Source organism: Lipophrys pholis (assembly GCF_963383615.2).
Source record: "Lipophrys pholis genome assembly, chromosome: 1".
Taxonomy (NCBI): Eukaryota; Metazoa; Chordata; class Actinopteri; order Blenniiformes; family Blenniidae; genus Lipophrys; species Lipophrys pholis.
Genome location: NC_137635.1, coordinates 2,645,466 through 2,665,456, shown reverse-complemented (window position 1 = coordinate 2,665,456; position 19,991 = coordinate 2,645,466). Strand labels below are relative to the sequence as shown.

The following is a 19,991-nucleotide window of genomic DNA, read 5'->3' as shown; positions in this document are numbered from 1 at the left end:
GCCAATCAAAAAGAGAGGCACGCCACCAGAGCTGTAGCCTGCCTGGTAACATGCCAGCAGAGAAGACAAACAGGAGGAGGGGGAGGGGGCGTGGGGGGGGGGGGGGGGGGGCAGCTGACCCATGAATAGCGCACTCCACAGCCATGGAAATGTACGTGAACATGCCTGGACATGTAAACATCGTATGTATTTGTTCAACACCCCGCAAATGTTTGAATGCATTGCCCCTGGCTGCTGCTCGCGCATGTTACAGAGTGGAAGTGCGCGCGCAGGGCAGCTCGGCTCAGCTGGAGTCAGTGTTGCAGTGTTACATTACGTCACCTGTTTTGCTCAAGCAACATTACATCAGAATTTTTTATCTGCAGCAGAGTTGCAAACAGCACAGGCAAGAGAGGCATAATGCAAAAGCCAGTGGACACGATAAAGCAAATAAAAGATATAATTTAATCAAACCCTGAGGAGAAAACAGTTCTTTTTTCTTCATCGCCCACTTTTAAACACTGCAGATAAACAAGGGCAGCTCTGACGCAGATCAACAAGCATCCGAGAGTTGTTGACACATCAGATTTGAACTATCCCCTCATTAATGGAATGACTTTTTTTTTAAATCATTGGAATACACTGTACTTTAGTTGAAGGGAGTGGTAGATTCACAAGCTTAATACTACACATAAACCAGTTTGCTGAGGGGAAAGTTTTGGCCGACAGCCAGATTTACTGCTGCATGTGGGTGGGCGTGGAGAGGGCTGTACTTTGTCAGGGGGGGAAACTAAGCAGACACAAAAACACGTGTAAGTACAGTGTGTTTTGAGGAAGTCCTCAAAAAAAAACCAACTGTTGGGATGCTGTACAAGATGTTTAATCTCTGCAAAGTAATGTAGGTTAACGTTTAAGGCGTCACCAGCTCATACATCAATAGTAAATACCTTGACCTCCACAGCTCTTAACTTGAGATTGTTAAAAAGCGTCCGATGACAAACTGTTGACCTCTCCAGCAGGAAGTTTGACGTTCTGCCAGAGGCGTGTCGTGAAATGTTCTGGGCAGTCCTTAGATACTCCCTGAACAGTACACTCTGTGCAGACCTCACCCTTGATTTGCTTGAAAACAATCATTCGAAGGAGGAAAAACACAAGAGATTTGCGTATCGAGACGAGGACAAAGCGACACTGCAAAGAGCAGAAGCATTTTCCTTTGCCTTCAGAGTGTCGCACAAGAAAAAGCCACTAGGCCGTTTACACCATTGCTCCACGGGGATTTTGACAAACGGCACACCAGCAGGAAAAACAAACAGCAAGACACGCAGAGAATGTCAGAGCCTGACTTTATTTACAAGTTCTCTTTGTTTTGCTCGTGCGAGGAGCAACAGCGAGGGACCGCAGACCGAAAGGGAAGAGCCTGACCAGGCGGCGGCTTCCCAAATTTCTGAGTTACACCACAGCCGTGTGGAAACAGCACTCCACTTCCATGAATTTATTAAATCACATAGGTTGTGCTTTAAAAAAAAAACACCCTCATCAGTAGCCTTAGCATCTTAAAGGGACATGAAAAACAAATTATTCTATTACAAAATGTTGAATACTGTGAGGTTATCGCTTTGTATAAGAAGGTTTATTAGAGAATTGTTGATATATTACACTCAAACGTACAGCTGTAAAAATAATAAAATAACATCTCACATTCTTTGTCTGCAGATAAAATCTCACGCTTAAGATTTAGCTTCGGCCCATTCACACGAGGAATATGATCCATGGAGTAAAATGATAACACATTCCTCTATTTTCATTCTATTTGGCCGATTGATAAACCAAAGGCATCTGAATCGTTTTAAGACGGTGTAAATCCCAGCAGCTGTTCAATTGGTTTGTAGCGCCACTCGTCCGCCTCCAGCTCCTCCACCAAGCTCGCGAGTTTCTCCATTCGAGACACTTGTTGATCTGAAAAACCAACAAAATGTTATTTCATCACTAAGCAAGTTCCGAAATCATGTAGTTTTTTTAAATTTTATTTATTGTGAGTGAGCGACTTACCGTGTTTAACTTGTTTCAGTGTTGAGGCAACTTGGTAGCTGAATACAGACTCACATAGAAATCTATCAGATCCATCTATAAAAGAAAAGATAAGATAGTTAATTACTGGTGAGCATTCATTTATGAGCTGAAAACGTGAAATAAGTAATCATAATAACATTTTATATTACGCTTTTCAATGTGTTAATTACAAAGTGCTTAACAGGAAAAAAAACCCAAGAAGTATAGGTGAAACATAAGTATGTCTGTGACAGTATATATAAATAAATTTAGACAGTGAGAGAGTAAAAATTGAAGAAAAAAAAGAGCTGTTTCAATAAATCTAAAAGAACGGGTTCATGTCATGAACTCTGGAAGGACATATTTCTAAAAGTGTGTTTTGGGAAATTCAAAAGTGTCAAAAGTGACATTTCTTTTTCGCTTTTCAAGCATTATGTAAAGTCAGTATTAAGTGTCTTGAAATATTTTCAGCATTAAATTAAAAAATAAAGAGGAATTGCTTGAGACTTCCAGCATAAGTGCATTCCTGTTCATCACTGCGGCACTCAAGCACTTCCTTTTATACTGAAACCAAAATAACCACATTAATTAGTGCGTGTCAGGTGAGAAAGACAAGAAATTATGGGTCTAAATAAACCCTAAGTAAAGGGTTTTTGAAGAGCTACAGTTTACTCACTAATCAGATTTAAAGTAAGGCAGAAAATACTGCGGTGAGAGAAGAGATATGAAAGTGAGGTGTTAGTGTGTGCCAGTGTCTTTCTGTGTTTGTCCTGTGATGGACTGATGACCTGTACAGGACGTATCTTGCCTTTCCTGCCCTGAACTGAATAAAGCAGGGTGGAGGATCGATTAGACATTAACTGCATCATCAAATGAACGTACGATTATTAATATTACATCTGCTTAAAAGGTAATCAATACATATTTTTTTTAAACTAGTATTGAAAGCTGTGCTCAATTTCTGGTGTGTATGATGCGACAGAAACATAAAGACACCGTTTGTTATGAGACTAGGATAGTGACTGGAACACATTTTCTGCAAACCTGAAAAAGCACGTGTTTGGTGAAATGTAATTTTAGTTTTTATCATTGGACCCCAAGAAGACTGGCAACCACTTTGTGGGAGCTAATGGGGATCCTCATAAACAATAAAACATCATGGAAAACCAGCTGTGTCAGCATTAGTCTATTTAAATTGCCCATTGCATTGCTGTATAACGTATTTTAGTATTCTGTATGAATGTTAGGACTCCAGGTAATGAATTCCAATGGTTATTCCTGGTGTTAATGATAATGTTACAAATTTTACTATAGGTTACATTTATAATATGTATTATAATGTTGTGTTCCTGCTTGTTGTGTTGTTTGTATAATGGATTGCAGAATATTATTTTTGTATTCTGTATGAATTTGATGAAACCTTGTTATTAATTTTTATTGTTGGTTATATTTGTAATATGTATTATAATGTTGTGTGCCTGTCGGGGGGGGGGGGGGGGGGGGGGGGGGGGGGGGCTGCAGTTCAGCCCATGCTGCGTTCAAAGCCACCTAAACCACTATTGTCATGTGAAATCTGAACTTCATTTGGTCATTTAACCCAGATAATAACTAATATTAACCTTTCCTGTCCACTTCTTGACTTTCTACCTAGTTGCTCCACTGTTTTCTCTTGCTGAGATTATTTTTGTGTGTGGTTGTTTTTGTTGATCGAGAAGCAGAACAGGTTTATCTCATGTTTGACATGCACATGTATTTGCAGTTCATACACCACAAAACCAGAAGAGTGGGTTGATCTGATATAGATCTACTCTCAAACTCTGCAAGGCAGTTGCCGAGGTAGTTTGTACGACACTTGACGCGGTCTGATGATGACACAAGCCGTCCTCTCGGCATCAATGTTTTGCAACACATCTTCAACATCCCATTTACAGCTGGGGGCACATCAGGCTTTAAGATGTGTGATTCGTACCTTCCATCATCTCCCCCGCACCCTTCGGGTACGTGTACAGCACTTTTCTTGGAGGGATGAGCTCCGAGGCGCTGAACCCGGAGCCGGTCACCGAGCTGCCGCTCACTCCTCCCGCGGAGGAGGACGACGAAGACGCTGCCATGGCCTCTGGAAAATTAACACACATTCACAAATAAAACCCTCAAAGTCTCGTGTTATGCAGTGAAACGTGCGCAGCGCAGCTGATCAGTGTTACGTGGGTTAATAAAACAGACGCCACATGAGTAATTGTCTTAGATCGCCATGTTTGCAAGGCTGCTATTGGCCTGCTAACAGCAGAACTGAGCGTCCCGCTAATGTAGCTACGGACAACACAACAGTCAGCACCTGTTTTCTGGCTTACCGTCAACGTCCCGGTTAATTAATTAAAAAAAAAAAATCCACGTCTGAAGTAGCTGTTTGTTTAGATACGTCGCCACAGGTTTACGACACTCTAAAAAGCTTTACGCTTGAAACGACTGCGCTGTCACGGCAGATCCAACACGCACATGGATAAGCTCGGTCGGACGACTTTACAGGAAGAAGTTGCTTGAAATTTTTGTAGATCTAACTATACATCAAACGGGCCCTTAAGTGTCGCAAAACAAACACGTCACGTCAGTAGCATGCTAAACAAAACCAAGCTAGCTCAGTGAGTTCAGAGAAAGAATTAAAACTTCTTATTTTATTTTGATTCAGGCAACTTGTATGGTCGTTATACATCGTGTACATTTGACTAACAAAGGTTTAGGTAACATTAAGGAAGTGACAATATGGATGTTTTGCGTCCTCCTCTCCTCAACATAAATGGGAGAATATACCGTAGAAATATAATTAAAGAAGAACATTATGAGGAAGAAGAGGAGTTTTCCTACATGGGACCAGCAGGTAAGTCTGAATCTGTCAATATTAACCGCTAAAATATATATTAATACATGAGTCAAACTTCAGAGTCACTTGGTACAACTTCATGCTGTTTTCTCTCTGTTTACTGTAGTTAAATAGTATATTTAGTTAAAACATGGAAATGGTTTTAGTTGATTTGTTTGTTATCACCACTGACTTCTGCTGTTGCTTCTTTATGATGGCCTTTATTAGCTTTATGATGTAAGCTCATTATTGGCTGGGAATATTATTTTTCTTTTCAAATCAGTTCTTGATAAACAAACAAACATATGTATGTGTGTTTTCAGAAAGTGAAGAGTTGGTAGCAGATGAAACCTGTGATCTCCACCTGATCGAACAGACCGATAAAGGATACCGCCGCGCCATTGACGTCCCCAGTGTGCTTTACAAGTCAGTCATCTACAAACATGAATGCTAGAATATGTTATGTGGCTTCCTCAACTTGACGAGTCTATTTGCTGATTGTTTTCCAGATACATCATCGGGAAAAAAGGCGAAACACGTAGACGCTTGGAGGCTGACACGAAGACATCCATCAGCATTCCAAAACAAGGAGTAGAAGGACAAATTGGTATGGATAAAGGACAACTCTGGTTATTAAAAAAAACAAAACAATCACACTGCTGAAGATTTGATTTCTATGTTTGTTTTCCTGACAGTTATCACAGGTTCGACCAGATCTGCAGTGTCATCTGCAGTCACTCGGGTTGAGGTTCTGGTGGACAGTTTCAGGAAGAAGCAGCCCTTCACACACTTTTTGTCATTTCCACTGAACGACTCCAAAATTCAAGAAGGATTCCTGAGATTTAAAGAGGAGGTGCTGCAAAAGTGTTCACAGGTACTGAGTTCGCCTGATCTCCCTGTGGTGCATGGCTCTTTATCTGGCCCCAGTTTTCTCCCACAGTCCTTTCACATCTATTTGAGGTTAACTTGGGACTTCAAATTGCCCTTGAGTGTGAATGTGAGTGTGACCTGGGATGAGCTGGCGTAAGAGGATCACCTGCACGCCCCCATGACCCTGAATTGAATAAAGTAGTATAGAAGATGGATGGATCATCACTTAATTATACATTAATAAGTTGTTATTTTTCAATGTACAGGATCACGGAGTGGATGAAAGCATCTTTCAGAACCCTTTAAAGCTCCATCTGACAATCGGCACTGTTGCTCTGCTGAACGACATGGAAGTGCGTAAAGCATCCCAACACCTTCAAGAATGCCAAAACTTCATCAGGTAGGGGCCGAACAAAGAAACCTTGTGACGCCACCTGAATGGGATATTTGTATTTGTCTGTGCTGATTAAAAACACAATGAACTAATCCCACTAACAAGTTTGTTTCAGCAGCCAAATAACATCAGTTGGCCACATTGATGAATGGGATGATGTGTTTATGCTAGCCCTCGAATTACCGCAGGCAAATAAACAACACAATCTGACTAGAATGCTGTCTCGGGGAAACGTTTACCCATTTTAAGTTTAAATAAAGGCACTGGGGAGGTCTAAAGTTTCATGACGACCAAGAAAGAAAGCAAATAACATTAATTATGTTGCAACAATGGCTGCATTCAAGGTCGAGGACGTAACAAAGCACTAAGCGAAGCGTCATTTGTCATCGTCCGCATGCTGGATAACCTGAGCAACTTTGACAAAGAAGCCAAATTGTGGTCAGACAAATGAGTTGGCGCATCTCCAGAAAGGCAAGGACGACAGTCTTGAGGGGAGACCAACCGTGGACCTGCAGCAAGCTGTTCGGGAACATACCGGACGGGGTGTTGTCACCAATGTGAAACTTACACCACTTTAAGAATCTGCTGATCATGTCTTGGTGCCAGATACCGTAGGGCACCTTCAGAGAGTGTGTAGAGTACACACTTTGGAGGCTTAAATCCACACTTGACAGACTGACAGCCAATTAATGTGGGGTACAGATGCAATAAATGTCTGAGCCAGAGACTATTGCATTATTGTTTTCCTATATTTGTTAACGGTATAGATTATCGCCTGCCTCGTTTTTTCAATGGGAACTTAAGGTGTTGTACATTTTTTCATTGAGATTGAATTTAAACAGATTATTTAGATTAATTGAAGCCTACACTTCAGTGGGGTTTGGGTTAGTGTTACAGTCAGCCGCATGTTGTTTCATCATCGGCGTCTTCTGAGGAAAATATATAAAAATGCCTAGTCTGATCTTGTTGCTTTTCTTTCATCAGGGACCTAACTGGAGGAAAACCTCTCCCGCTGGAAGTGAAGGGTGTAGAGTACATGAACGATGACCCCGGCATGGTGGACGTCTTGTACGCCAAAGTCCACGTCAAAGACGGATCCGATAAGTCAGTGAAAAATTTAAACGCTTCTCTATTATTTGAATCTGTAAATCTTTCCTCGGTCCTGTTTTATTGGAATTGCACGCGCTTTAGGTTGCAGGAGATTGCGGAGCGGCTGGTGGAGCACTTTGTGTCTGTGGGACTGTTGGCCAGAGAGCGGGACAGAGTCAAGCTGCACGGCACCGTGATGAACACTTTGTTCCGAAAGGATTCCTCAGGCAAGGACGTGACATGCGCATGACAGCCAAACTCGTACAAATGCACAAAAAAAGCTTTTAACCTCCTGGAATCAGACCGGTTGCTTCTTCTTTTTTTTTTTTTGCCAATGTCCCCTAATTATGTTTTGGTTCGGACTCTGGCTGCCGTGACGGCAAAGCTGATCTCCAACAATTACAACAACAAATCTGTGTGGGGAGAGGAATCAGGGAGGTGGGTCTCAGTTCGACCACAGTTCTGTTTACGTGCACCGGGGAGTGCGTTTTCCAAGTACCCGGACAATGGCCTCATTCATTTTGGACGTGGATTCAGTCCAGCAGCAGTTCTCAGATTTGCACTGAGCTGACCAACAACACAGCACAAACCACTGCTGACCATGTTTACCACCATTCAGTCTATTTTCACTGCTTATCCCTGCTGTAGAAAATAGTCCCGCTAATTGCCCTGCCTTCATTCTCATGGTGCTGTTATAGTACAGCCGGAGATTTGAGTAAACATGTTTATGTGATCCCAGAGATAACTTATCTGTTTTATATTGTCCGGTGCGACGTTGCTCAAGTTGTCTTTGACCCTCTGGTGTTTTTCCAGTTGAAGACTCGGGCGGGACAGGAAGACAGACCACGAGTGAAAGAGAGGCTTTTGACGCCAGAAACATATTAAAGGTTAGAGGAAATTTACTCCTGGATCGCGTTCAGATATGTACTCACTGCCCAAGTTCTATTAATACAAAATGATAGTGGCGCACGAGGGCCTTTACATAGCGGCTGCCACTGGTTTTCAAACATGTGACTTAAATCTACCACAATATAGTCACATAGTTTTGAGATTTTGTTTTTCTCACCAGTGCATAAATGTTGAAATTGATCAAAAATGATTGGAAATGACATTCTGTCTTGAAGTATTTTAATCCAAACTGTATAAAGACGTGATGAAAGTCGAAAAGAAACGGCAATCTTTTGCAGCTTATAAAGGCTCATGAGTAGGAGAGAGCTCTAAATTGAGTATTTATTTTAATAACCTATAAAACAGCATTAATTCCCCAGTATGTTCATCCATCTTCATTCATGTGGGTGGATTATTTTTATATCTCACTTACTAGTTTTTATCAAAATGATACAGCTCCAATATAAATACAGTGATACAAAATAATACAGCTACTTATATTTTCTATCTTTTCGTCATTCAGAATGCAACAGCACCCAATGACCTTAAACAATGGACATATGCAGTGAGAATAACCAGGTTCATTTTGAGGCTTATTAACTTCCATCATGTATTTGAAAAGGTGTTATACTTCCAGGCACAAATTGATTAAGTTCACAGATTAGCAACTGTGTGAAATACAGGAATTAAATGTAAAAAAAACAAAAAAAACAACAACAACAAAACAACTTGATCTCCTTAAAAGGCACCGCAATCGGATTTCAAATCACACACACACGTGAGTTTATGACTTTATCAGCAGTCCGTCTGTACCACTGCGGGGAACGTGGTATTTATCAGGATTATTACGAGCCGTGTTTGGTCATTTGTGCCATTCTGTTTGAGCTAAAACTTGCACATATTTTGGACTTTGTCATAATCAACGTGTTGCAAAAGCACAGGGTTTTAACAAATAATTGCAATCTATTTAACTTATATCGGTGTCTCTGGAGGATGACGGTTGGCCAGCATGCACACGAGTTTTAACTCTCAAAGTGAAGCTTCTACATTATAATTTGTCATCATTGTTTGATGTGTATGTAGAAGTTAAAGCCTGTCCAAATACATGAAGACATAATGAACTAATTTTATTGGTTTAAACATTAAAAAAAAGGAAAAATAAAGACTGCAAGTGCAAAAAAAAAAAAAAATATATATATATATATATATTTGTTATTTTAACGAATTTTGAAGACAATTTTTTAAATAATGTCTGAAAATCTCAAAAAGACAAAAATCGATCATTTTTGACGGCGTTTAGTCTGATTTTAGTTGAGGTCACATCTAAACTCAGACAGCAAATTAACGTTGGATATAAAAGCTCGAGAACGAACCTTTTTCTCCCTCTGATGCAGAGAAGGTGTTTAAAAAAAACACATTATTGTCGTTGTCTTCTTATTGTATGAAAATAAAACAAATTTGTCAGCTGTTGCTATGGAAACATGTTTTCAATTGGCCGTTTATTTTCATGGAGTTTATTAAGTTATTCCTATTTTTTAATTTTTTTTATTTTTCAACAAGGTGCTGACTTGCTGGATGATGCAGTACTCCTTTTTTCCCCCTGTTGCATTGCAGGAGTTTGCCACGTATTGTTTTGGAGAGTTTGAGCTGAACACTGTGCAGCTTTCCCAGAGATATTCATCAGATTGCACTGGATTCTACACGTCGGCGGGAAGCGTCAACTTCTCCTGAGCCTGAGCACAATCAGAGGTGGGGACTTGTGCCGAGCAAAAATCCTAGACCAGTAGGTGGCAGCAGAGTTATCTACATTATATTCTGAAAAACCTGCATGGAGAGAATATACACATGAAAGAATATCATGATCAGAGTGCGGAGCATTTGAAATTTCATTCAAAGCTCATTGAAAAGATGAAACGGGCATGAAAATCCCCTCTGGGATACTTTAGGCCCTCAGATTTCTGTATTTTATTCTCCAGACGATTGGTTTTCTTCAGGGAGTCGGAGTCAAACGGCATCAAAACACATGACACGATATACATTTATCAAAAGAAAACGTGAAAAAGCCGGATTATGTATTGAAAACTGTACAGACGCCATGGTTGCACACGTGTCTTGATCGTGAAAACTCAAAGGCTTTGCCTTCAAAAGAAGTTGCTGCATGACATTTGTCTGTGTGTGAGCAGAGGAGGAGGTGGCTGACTGTCTGAGTGTAATAAATGAGGTGCTGTTGAGCACAGAAATGCAATTAAGTTTATTTTTGATATCCCATTTGAAAACAACCGAAGTTGACCAGAAGTGCTCAGCAAGAGCAGATAAAGATAATTAAATAACTTTTAGACTGCGACTTTAGTATTCAAATATTTCTCATTCATTCATTCACATATCTGTTTCCGGGTCGCGGGGGTGACAGTCTGAGCACCGTCACCCAGATATCATTGCACCATTTAAGAACCTTCCTGCAGGTGGTGAGCCCACGGGAAGGTGGCGCCCGGCGTGGGACACGAACCCACTACCCTGAGATTGTGAGTCTCATGGTCTACCAACTGAGCTAGCCGGGGGACTCAAATATTTCTTTCTTGCCTAATACCTCCCTTTAGTTACTCTATACCAGGGGTCTACAATCTTTAAGACCAAAACGGCCCTTTTTTAGCTTTTTCTCAATTTCTTTTCTTTTTATCTTAATTTCTCTCCATTTTTTATTTTCTATTCTTTTTGCCCTTTTTCTTTTTATTCAATTTTTTTTTCGTTTATTTCTTTAATTTTTTTTCCTTTTCTTGTTTCCCTTTTTCCTTTTTCTCTTCTTTCTTTTCCTAATAAAGGTATACTAACAATTTTAATAATTTTTTTTAGCCATATTTCCTTCATAGTTCTTTGATCAGTTTTAGCCGTTTTACCTATTCTCACTGTTTTAGCTGTTTTGCCGCGTGTAGGTGCTTTCAGCCTGGAGATTAGATCATTTCTGAAAGCCAGGGTTGAATGCAAATAAAATCAAAAAGGAACACAAGATGTTTATTTGCATTCCATATTCTGAAAGCTTCAGGGAGCCGCTACAGAGGAGCTGAAGAGCCACATGTGGCTCCAGAGCCGCAGGTTGCAAAGCCCTGCTCTATATTCTCTGCATTTATATGTCAGATCGAGGCAAGTTTGGAAATTTTACTCGTGAAACCTTGAGAAATATTAGGTTTTCCTAAAGGTTCATTAATTTATAATGTGATCAAAAGTCTCTTACTATATTTATATTACTATGTTATTTTATTTTGTTTACATTTGGAGTGCAGAGTTTGATTAAGGAAAATTGTTAGAGAGCAGTTTAAATAAAAAAGAAAATACACGATAAACCCTTGTGTAGGACATATGAAATATAAAAAAGTAAAACATCTAACATACCTCCCTTTAAAGTGAAATAACCAAAACTGATAAGCATTTGAAGCAATAGAGCACAAATGGCTAAAAATAACAATATCTAGAATTTGATGCACGTGAAATGAGCTTTTGCTTGATATTTGTCTTACTTTTTATACTACACCGTGTATTTTGCTGGCAGTACGACGTGAGTCATTTCTATACTGCTGGATCAACACCTGGTAAGTATCAGTACCAGATTAGTTTCAACCTGCTGAAAATCGTAAGAAAAAGGGATGCTTCTAACTCTCTTTCTCGTGAGACTGCCGGCTGATCCGACTCGTAAATGTTGGAGCTGCTCATGGAAAAAGTCAGTGTTGATGGCATGTGCTTAATAATTTAAGGAATCTTCCTGCACTATCTCACCTGTCAAGTATAATAGCCGAAATAGCTCCCGTTGCTCAGCCGGTCCCAGCTCCTCTGTTCTAATAGAATAAGACTTCTACTCAGAGATGCTGTGACATAAACCTTTCATGATTTAGCAAATATGAATCTTTGACAGTCGTAATACTTTCCAAAACAAGTTCTGGTGCCAAATCAGAGGACTTCCACAGCTCTGGAGGCACTGGGTGTCTCAGCCAAGTGTTTTCCATTTCTATTCCTCTCACTGCCTCGTGGACGTGTTAATGCATCGATGACATGATTTATTACTCCAGTTTGAGGTTGTTGTTTTTTTCTTGTTTTTGCTTTTTCTTTAATGCCTGCCCTTCCCATCCAAATCATAACCTTGTTCCTGCTCCCGTCTGTCGGGCGTGTCAGTGAATACAGACCTCGGACACAGAGCCTGGCCGCCTTTTTTTTTTTCGACACCACCACCCGCCCACCCCCCAGCTGGCGATGCTCCCTGTTTGGCATTCAGAAAGGTGACGGCCGAGCAGCCAAAAGTTACACTGATGAAAACTGAGGGCACTTTTTGTTTGTCAGCTCTGCCATCCTGTGCTGTCCACCCTCCTCTCTCAGCAGTGGCGTGATCTTCTTCTTTTTTTTCCTCCACTGTTTTCTCGCAGCTCTGTCCACAGACACCATTAGAGAGCGACATGCAAATTCATTGGAAATCAGCTCGCCAGCTGAACCGTCCACACCACGACTGCCTCAGCATCACATTTATCTCTGTAGAAACGGGAAAGAAGGCTAATTACCCCCCCCTCCCCCCCGACAGAATGCTTTTTAATTGGGTCTTGGGTGTGCATCTGCTGTTATGCCATTCCCAGGTAAGAGATATGGTGAAGAGTCTCGAAATTGCAAATACATTTACTCGTAAGCACAGAGAGGAGGAAAAAAATAATGAGATGGTTAATTAAAATCACAGAGACTGTGCATCCTTTTTTTTTCTTTTTTTTTTTTTCATTTGGCAGAGATATGATTGAAGATGTGTTGCACAGATGTCCTCAGTAATCATCACGCTGAAAACACATGAACAAAACATACGTCATCGACACACATGGACCGTGAGACAGACTTGATTTTGTCACGACACGTTAATATGTTCAGGAATACATGTTCAGACTACAGGTTTATTTGAACGGCCATATGTCGGATTTGCTGAGCATACAAGCAGCATACTGGCTGCAGTCAACTGTTATTTATCAGCATGAATAATTAACTCCAGGCAACTCGTCCTACTGAGACATTTTCATTGATACAGCTGCATTTTAATGCATCGCTGTTTATGGTATAAGCAAGAACAATGAACTTTTCAGAAATACATTATATACTGGGGGAAAGAACATAAATTGTCGCTGAAAAATGATTGCCATAATTTCCCAAAGCCCAACAACTACATCTTTAAATCATTTGACTTATCTGTCTGACAGCACAAATCCCCAAACTGCTTGATTTATGTCAGAAAAAGCTGCAGATTCTTGGATTCTCACAGCTGGAACCGGCATCTGTTTTGCTTGATGAATGACCGGAGTGATTATTGTTTCATTTCTCCACTTACACAGTTAATGTATTGTTATAATATTGTTTTGTTTCTTTTGGTTGATCTGAACGCACAAATACGCGTGTGGACTCATCTGACTTCTTATATCTTCTTCTTCATCCATTTTGGGATGAGAGGAGTGTGAAACTAATTGTGTTTTGGAACAAAATGCAATATAATGAGAACAAATATGCATGATAAAGTAAACCACAGTTTTAGTTTTATATCTCCCATTACAACATTGACATTTAATGGGACACAACGTTCAGATGAATTATAAAGACACGCAAGCAAATGCCTTTATTTCCAATGGATCTCAATAACCATCGACGACGATGTCTTTTCATGTGTTAAGGCGTGAAGTTTACTTAAAGTGAGTGATCGTGACATTTGGAGTTTAGATCTAAACGCATGAGAGCGGGCAGGCCTGCTTTACCTGTAATCTATATATTGTGCTCTATGGTTTCTGTTTTTGACGCACTTTAAATTGCCGAAAGTATTTGCTCAGCTGTCCAAATCATTGGATTCAGGTGTTCCGATCACTTCCAGGTGTATAGATTCAAGCAGCAGGCATGCAGACTCCTTCTACAATCAGTAGGGAAAGAATGTGTCGCTGTCAGGAGCTCCAGCATGGGACAGTGATGGGACAGTGATAGGATGCCACCTGTGCAATAAATCCAGCCGTGAAATTCCCTCAGAATCAACTGTTATTGGTACTTTTAACAAAGTGGAAGCGATTGGGAATGGCAGCGACATTCTTCACCTAAGTAAAAACCCAAAACAACTGCATGTTGTATAGCTACCGTGTTAAAAATGTTAGTTTTTTTTTTACTTTATTTACACACAATGTCTTTTCATTGTTTTGGCGGTGGTTAGGTTGTCATATGGACATGCATACATGCATGGTTGCCGATTGTTATTGCAATAATACGCTCATCCGTCTGGATTGACCCGCTCAGTAATGACACAGCTTGTGAGTCAACTTGTATCATAATTCTGAGTCAGAATTTAAATATTTTCTAATTTAGGAAAAATGGTGTAAAACTGTTATCACGTGTCACTTCTGTGCATGAATACATGATTCAGACGTTTGCTATTGGTGATGAAAACTGCTAAACAGAGTCCAAGTATTAATAATATATAGTAATGTTCTAGCTATTTTCTTGCTCTTATATTATATCTAAAATAGAGCTGAGAAAGCTATGTTGTAAACTATTAGCCGACACCACAAATTGATGTTGGTGTTTGTTATTTTCTGCAACAAAAATACAAAAATGAAAACGACAGCGCAAGATTCAGTGCACATCGTTGCTTGAAACCCAAAAGATTTTAATTGAAAATGCCACCTGAATGATTATTATTCTCATTGTGCACAAACACAAGGCAGAATGTATGATGAACAAGCCAATTTTATAATCTTGCTTCGTGTTATCACTGTAATTCCATGTGATTATAATAAACCCATTGCTATTGTTGATTGCCCCATTCAAACTGTACAGTTTTATAACGTAACTAGCTGCAATCAGAACTACAGCCACTGAGCTACAACTCCAAACAAGCCAGAGAACTTTGCATATTATGCCATCGGTGTCTAATAAAGCCAAGTCACGCCACTGTCACAAGGTAATAGACGTGTCCAGGAGTCTTGATGATTTAGCTGAGAAACTGAATGAATCGACTGATAAGCTCGTGGTGCTCAGAAATATGTGCGCTTGCTACTGAACTGCAGGACGCGCATAATTGTTTTCCATTTTCACCACATCTCTTACTCTAATTAGTCATCTCTGTCTTTCCGGCTGCATGACCCGACAACAAGGCCGTCAAGATTTCAAGACGAGCATCCAGCACTTTGAAGAGGCTGGATAAACGAGACCCCCCTGTGTACGTTTGTTTGCATTAGCTCGGACAGACAAGCCCCATTTCTGAGGATCTAACAAGACGGGGGAGGCGCATTTTAATTAAACTGTTAAACAGTTTGTCAGTGCAGACATGTGTGCATTTGCTTGTTTCATGCACTGATGAGTCAAGTAGGCTGAATGTATGGGAGGGTGAGAGACTACGCCCACAGAAAACATGCCTTTGCAAAGTAAGCCGAGCTGATAAAAAACGTTTTTCTCTAATCTTTTTCCTTCCGTTAAAACATTAAGTCGAAACTGTGATTTTATAAAAAAAAGATTTTTTTAATAAAGAAAAACTAATAATGTTGTTAAAGCTTATATTGAACTTTTCTGTAATGAGAATTCACATCATGTTGGGAAACTGAAGTCTTATGTTATCTCAACAAAGTCTTGTTTAGGCTTCCACCCAATTTGCATATTTAATTTAATGCCGGTTTTTAAAGTGGCCCTTTTTTTTTTCTTCATGCAGAGGCTGTTTGAAATAGGCCTTACTTGATCAATGTCGGTCCTTTCTGGGGTTTTGATATTCTGATCCACACTATGCAATTTTTCATAGTGTAATTGGAAATTAAGCCTTCCTGTAGGAGGGAATGCATTATCATCTGCTGGGGGGGGGGATAGGAAATGTTTGACAAACGTGACCTTTCAATACAGAAGATGTGTTTGATTTGCATGCTGGGAGTAACTAACAACATGCATGGAATCGATTAAATGCCAAGTTACTTTTATAGGTCACAGTAAGTTTTAGTGCGTTTTAATTCGTGCGTCATTTTAACGGAGCGATGTGAAGAGTATTTTCCAATCAAATCCAATTAGGCGATTGGAGGCGGAAGAAAATAGATCCTCCAACAAGAGGGGAGCACAGGGATGACATTTCAGCAGGTAGCTTCATAGTCCTCATGCCATGTTTCCTCTCTAACAAGCTTGAATCCCCGAGATTGTTTTCGGTTATCTGATTTATCAAACGCACCGGGAGACGCCGAGCGGTGCTCCATAAATGAACCTGCTCGACGATGGCGGAAATCTTTCAAACCAGATATCGTTAGTGGAGTAAAAACAATAAAGAAAGAATGTCAGCACACCTTTCCCGCTCGCTCTCTCATGTCGAATGCGACTCGCCAGTCGCGTGTCGTCGCCCAACGCTCGGATGTGGCACTAATCACTCTGTCACTAATGGGCATAACCGGCCTTGACAGGCAGCCACGGCTGGAGTATTTGAAATGTCTAATCTGTGTCTCTGGTGAGAAGGCAGGTGATCCCTGCAGCAGCTCTTTATCATTCAGAGTGCTGAGTCTGGAGGCTGCCTGCAGCTGTCCGTGTCTGTTTACTGCTGGAGGCGTCCACACGGGGAGGAGAGGCATAAAGCTTCAAGTGTTTGAACGGCAAAAAGTCAGTCTGGGATGTAGTTTACTTTATGTACACCCTACGACTTTTAAAAATAGGGCAGCGAGAAATGTTCATTATCTGTTGGTCTCTGTTTCTTTTTATTGAAATACTAAATAAAAATCAGCATCTAATCTATAAATATTGAAAAATCCCGAACAGGATTCTGCGGAATATAAAGAGACGAGGTCAGAGTGCTTGTCTGTTTCATGAGGTCAACGTTGCATTATATTTATAGTGATGCAAAGCGGAGAAACGGCATACGGTCACGCTTGAGAAAGTTCCGCTTGTGCAAGTTCCGCTTGTGCAAGTTCCGCTTGTGCAAGTTTCACTTTCGAGGTAAGTGTGATATATCTATTTGTTTGTGCCTCACATTTCATAATTTGAGGTTGAATGCGAGACATCCTAATGTTTTATATTTGTAATATTAGGTATGTCTGTAACTATAGTCTGTAACTGTCATAACTGTTACAGTGATGGCTTTTACACTAATGCTGAATTTATGATTTAATCACAAAGCAAAAGTAATGCTTGACAACATCGTTAGTGTCAGTTGGAATCCGTGAATCACTTTCCAGCAGTCGATTAGTTTCTAGTCCTGAAGGTGACGGTTTCATGTGATTTTATTTGTTAGCGTTCTCCCATCAGACACTGAAACATTTGACAACCCTTCACTTGAATATTTTATCTTTTATTCCCGTCGCTGTGCAAAATCTCTCCATATGTACCGTACAGTTGAGGGGAGGCTGATACGGATTCGTCGCTTATCCAAGTTGTTAAGCGTGAGCATTTTAACACCGTCTAAAAGTAAATCTTCGGGTTGACACTGCGCATGTCAAGAGTTTAAACTATTTCCCGGTTTCCCCTCTTTTGTGTGCATTTAATTGAAAAAGGTGCTGCACTCTGTTCCGCCTCTGCTGCAGCCGCCTGCAGTGCACATCAGCCGCCTCAGCACTCGCTTGGCGGAGGAAGAAACTGCTGTCAGACTGCTCTCAACTAACTTTGCACTTTTAATAGCTGTGTGACCCAGTTTGAATCCCATTGAATTAAATCTATACGCATTTATAGCAGCTCCACTTACAGCTGTAAGTCACTTGAGATTACTTATTAAACGCCTCCCGATGTGGTTTATTCACTCCTCCACTTTCAAAATAACATCTTTTGATGGGATTCCCTATTCAGGGACAGAGCTCTTAGGCTGCACCGTATTTTTCCTCATGCATACTCTGCAGTGTTTGGGTATCCGTAAGCGGACATAACTGCTTCAAATGAAGAAAACTGGTCATAAATGTTTCATGCTTTAATGTCCTTTCCCTTTACGTTGCTATTTTAGATGCATTTTAACTTAAAACACTAATAAATATGAGTTAGACGCTAATAGAAAGCAAAAATCCCAGTGAAGGAAGCCTCTCTGCCTAAAACTTCTTAAAAACAAAGGTACAATTTGTTGATTAGTTAGCATCCATATTTCTGTCACTGCTACAGAAGTTGCTCGAAGAGGTCCCCACATCATTTGCATGACTGGAGACAGAGAGTGAATATAAAATGACTTGATATGCGTAGAACTACAAGTCGCAGTGTCGTTGTGGGTCGTGATGGCCTCGTAGGCGAGAGATACGGATGTCAATGTGGAAGAAAAAAAAGAGTTTCCTCAAAGGGATTATTAAAATATGATTATGTTTATGTTTAGTCTTAACCCTCAGTCCCCTGTGGACAAATTAAGAATCGCATCTTCTATCATTTGATGGCCCAGTTCTGGCAAGCAGGTTGTTTAGTTCACACCCCTTCCCCCGGAGTTTTAAAGTCCAGGTATTGATTGCTGATTATGTGTTGCAGGTCTTACCGCACCGGAATGGAGAGAAGTATCCTGGTGCTGAAAAATGAAGAAACTCTTGGCTGGAAAAGAAGTCCCATCAGATACGTCGATGAACGGATTTGCAGCAGAAATGCTCCAACACCTTTCCTGAATCTTTAATTGAAATGACTTGAGATTCAAGATGTGTTTCTCCCCCCCCCCTTCATCCTGGCAGGACTTGCTCCACGACAACTTTCAGTTTTAATTAGTCAGGAATGAATAAAAAGGGTAATGCGTCCACCCATGGCCTGTTGCAACTAATTGTGTACCAGAAAACCCTCAATCGATCCTCACTGAGTCGTTATGTGATGTGACAACATGTGTAGCCTCGATAATCCTCATGAGCTGTTTGTAAAACCCCCCCCCCCCCAAAAAAAAGAGAGAAAAGGAATGTGTTGTTTACATTTGTAGGCAGCATTTATTCGTAGATAAGGAAGCGTATATACTTGATTCGCGCTTGTCTGATATTATTCAAATGAGGCTTCTCCGTCCGCCGCTCCTCTTTGTGTAAACTGATTATGCTCGGTGAAAGATAAATGAGTTTTATCAACATCTGCCTCGAGAGGAACAGGAGGAAGTGATGACATCAGCTAATCCTCGAACAATTACAAGCTCTCTTCCACGGCGTCAGTCTGATATGGAGACGGAGATGTTGAACGTGTAGTTTGGCTTTTATGGCCCCTACATATTCACATGTGTTTTAAGAGTGCAAAGTTCAATTGTCTAAATGACTGACGGCCGTCGGTACAGTTGGTAGAGTGGGTCTGAAGCGTATGAACCCCCCCCCCCCCACCCCCCCAAAACTGCAGTGCTGGGCGTGCATGAATGAGACGGCTGAATATGAGTGAAGTCCATTTTCCTATTTTCTGTTTGACTGATAAAGCGTAACTGCTTTCTCTCCTACGTATTGTCTTCAATTCCTCCTCTTTCAAATGTGTGGAATACAGACGTCAATAACAGACAGTTCCAGAGGAAAATAATTGCCGTGTGTGCATGCGGAGCTTAGAGCTCCATATTATCCATTATATCATCATTGCTGGAGACTTGATGAGTCTTGATGAAGACGTTTTGGACGATCAGAAATTACAGTGATTCATTAAAAAATGGAACCTATATTTATTTTAAAGAGAGATTTGAGACTTATATATTCTAAATTACCCGGTGTAGCCTTTTAATGTTGAAACAGCTGGACTGCAGTGAGACTTTCACATGGACCAACTACAAAAGAAGCCCAGCTGTCTTTTAAAGAAGCCCACCTACCCTGGACATCATCTGTTCTCCCTGCGGCCCAATGAAAGGAGGTACAGACTCTTTCAAACCTCAACAAATAGACTGAAACCGCATTAAACTGCCTCCATCCCACAGCAGCCAAACTTTCCTTTTATGTGTTTTGCACTGTCAGC

At 40.6% G+C, this 19,991-nt stretch overlaps 2 protein-coding genes across 3 annotated transcripts; one reads left to right on the top strand and one right to left on the bottom strand.

Annotated features, from left to right (window-relative positions):
* Positions 1-1,594: 1,594 nt before the first annotated feature.
* On the bottom strand, positions 1,595-4,583 carry anapc16 (anaphase promoting complex subunit 16). 2 transcript variants are annotated; one of them, XM_080472235.1, is made up of 4 exons: positions 4,380-4,583; positions 3,998-4,144; positions 2,029-2,103; positions 1,595-1,935 (listed from the first exon to the last, which is right to left on the bottom strand). In XM_080472235.1, exons 2-4 carry the CDS (start codon positions 4,137-4,139, stop codon positions 1,826-1,828), a joined length of 327 nt encoding a protein of 108 aa, XP_080328361.1. In that variant the 5' UTR covers positions 4,140-4,144; positions 4,380-4,583; the 3' UTR covers positions 1,595-1,825. The 2 variants fall into 2 exon arrangements, with proteins under 2 accessions (XP_080328361.1, XP_080328362.1); XM_080472236.1 differs by lacking the exon at positions 4,380-4,583 and having other exon boundaries at positions 3,998-4,192.
* Positions 4,553-19,954, top strand: ascc1 (activating signal cointegrator 1 complex subunit 1). The gene is made up of 10 exons (XM_080472222.1): positions 4,553-4,903; positions 5,209-5,311; positions 5,395-5,492; positions 5,581-5,759; positions 6,022-6,155; positions 7,134-7,253; positions 7,341-7,465; positions 8,052-8,125; positions 9,741-9,875; positions 18,570-19,954. Exons 1-9 carry the CDS (start codon positions 4,789-4,791, stop codon positions 9,855-9,857), a joined length of 1,065 nt encoding a protein of 354 aa, XP_080328348.1. The 5' UTR covers positions 4,553-4,788; the 3' UTR covers positions 9,858-9,875; positions 18,570-19,954.
* The last annotated feature ends 37 nt before the right edge of the window (positions 19,955-19,991 follow it).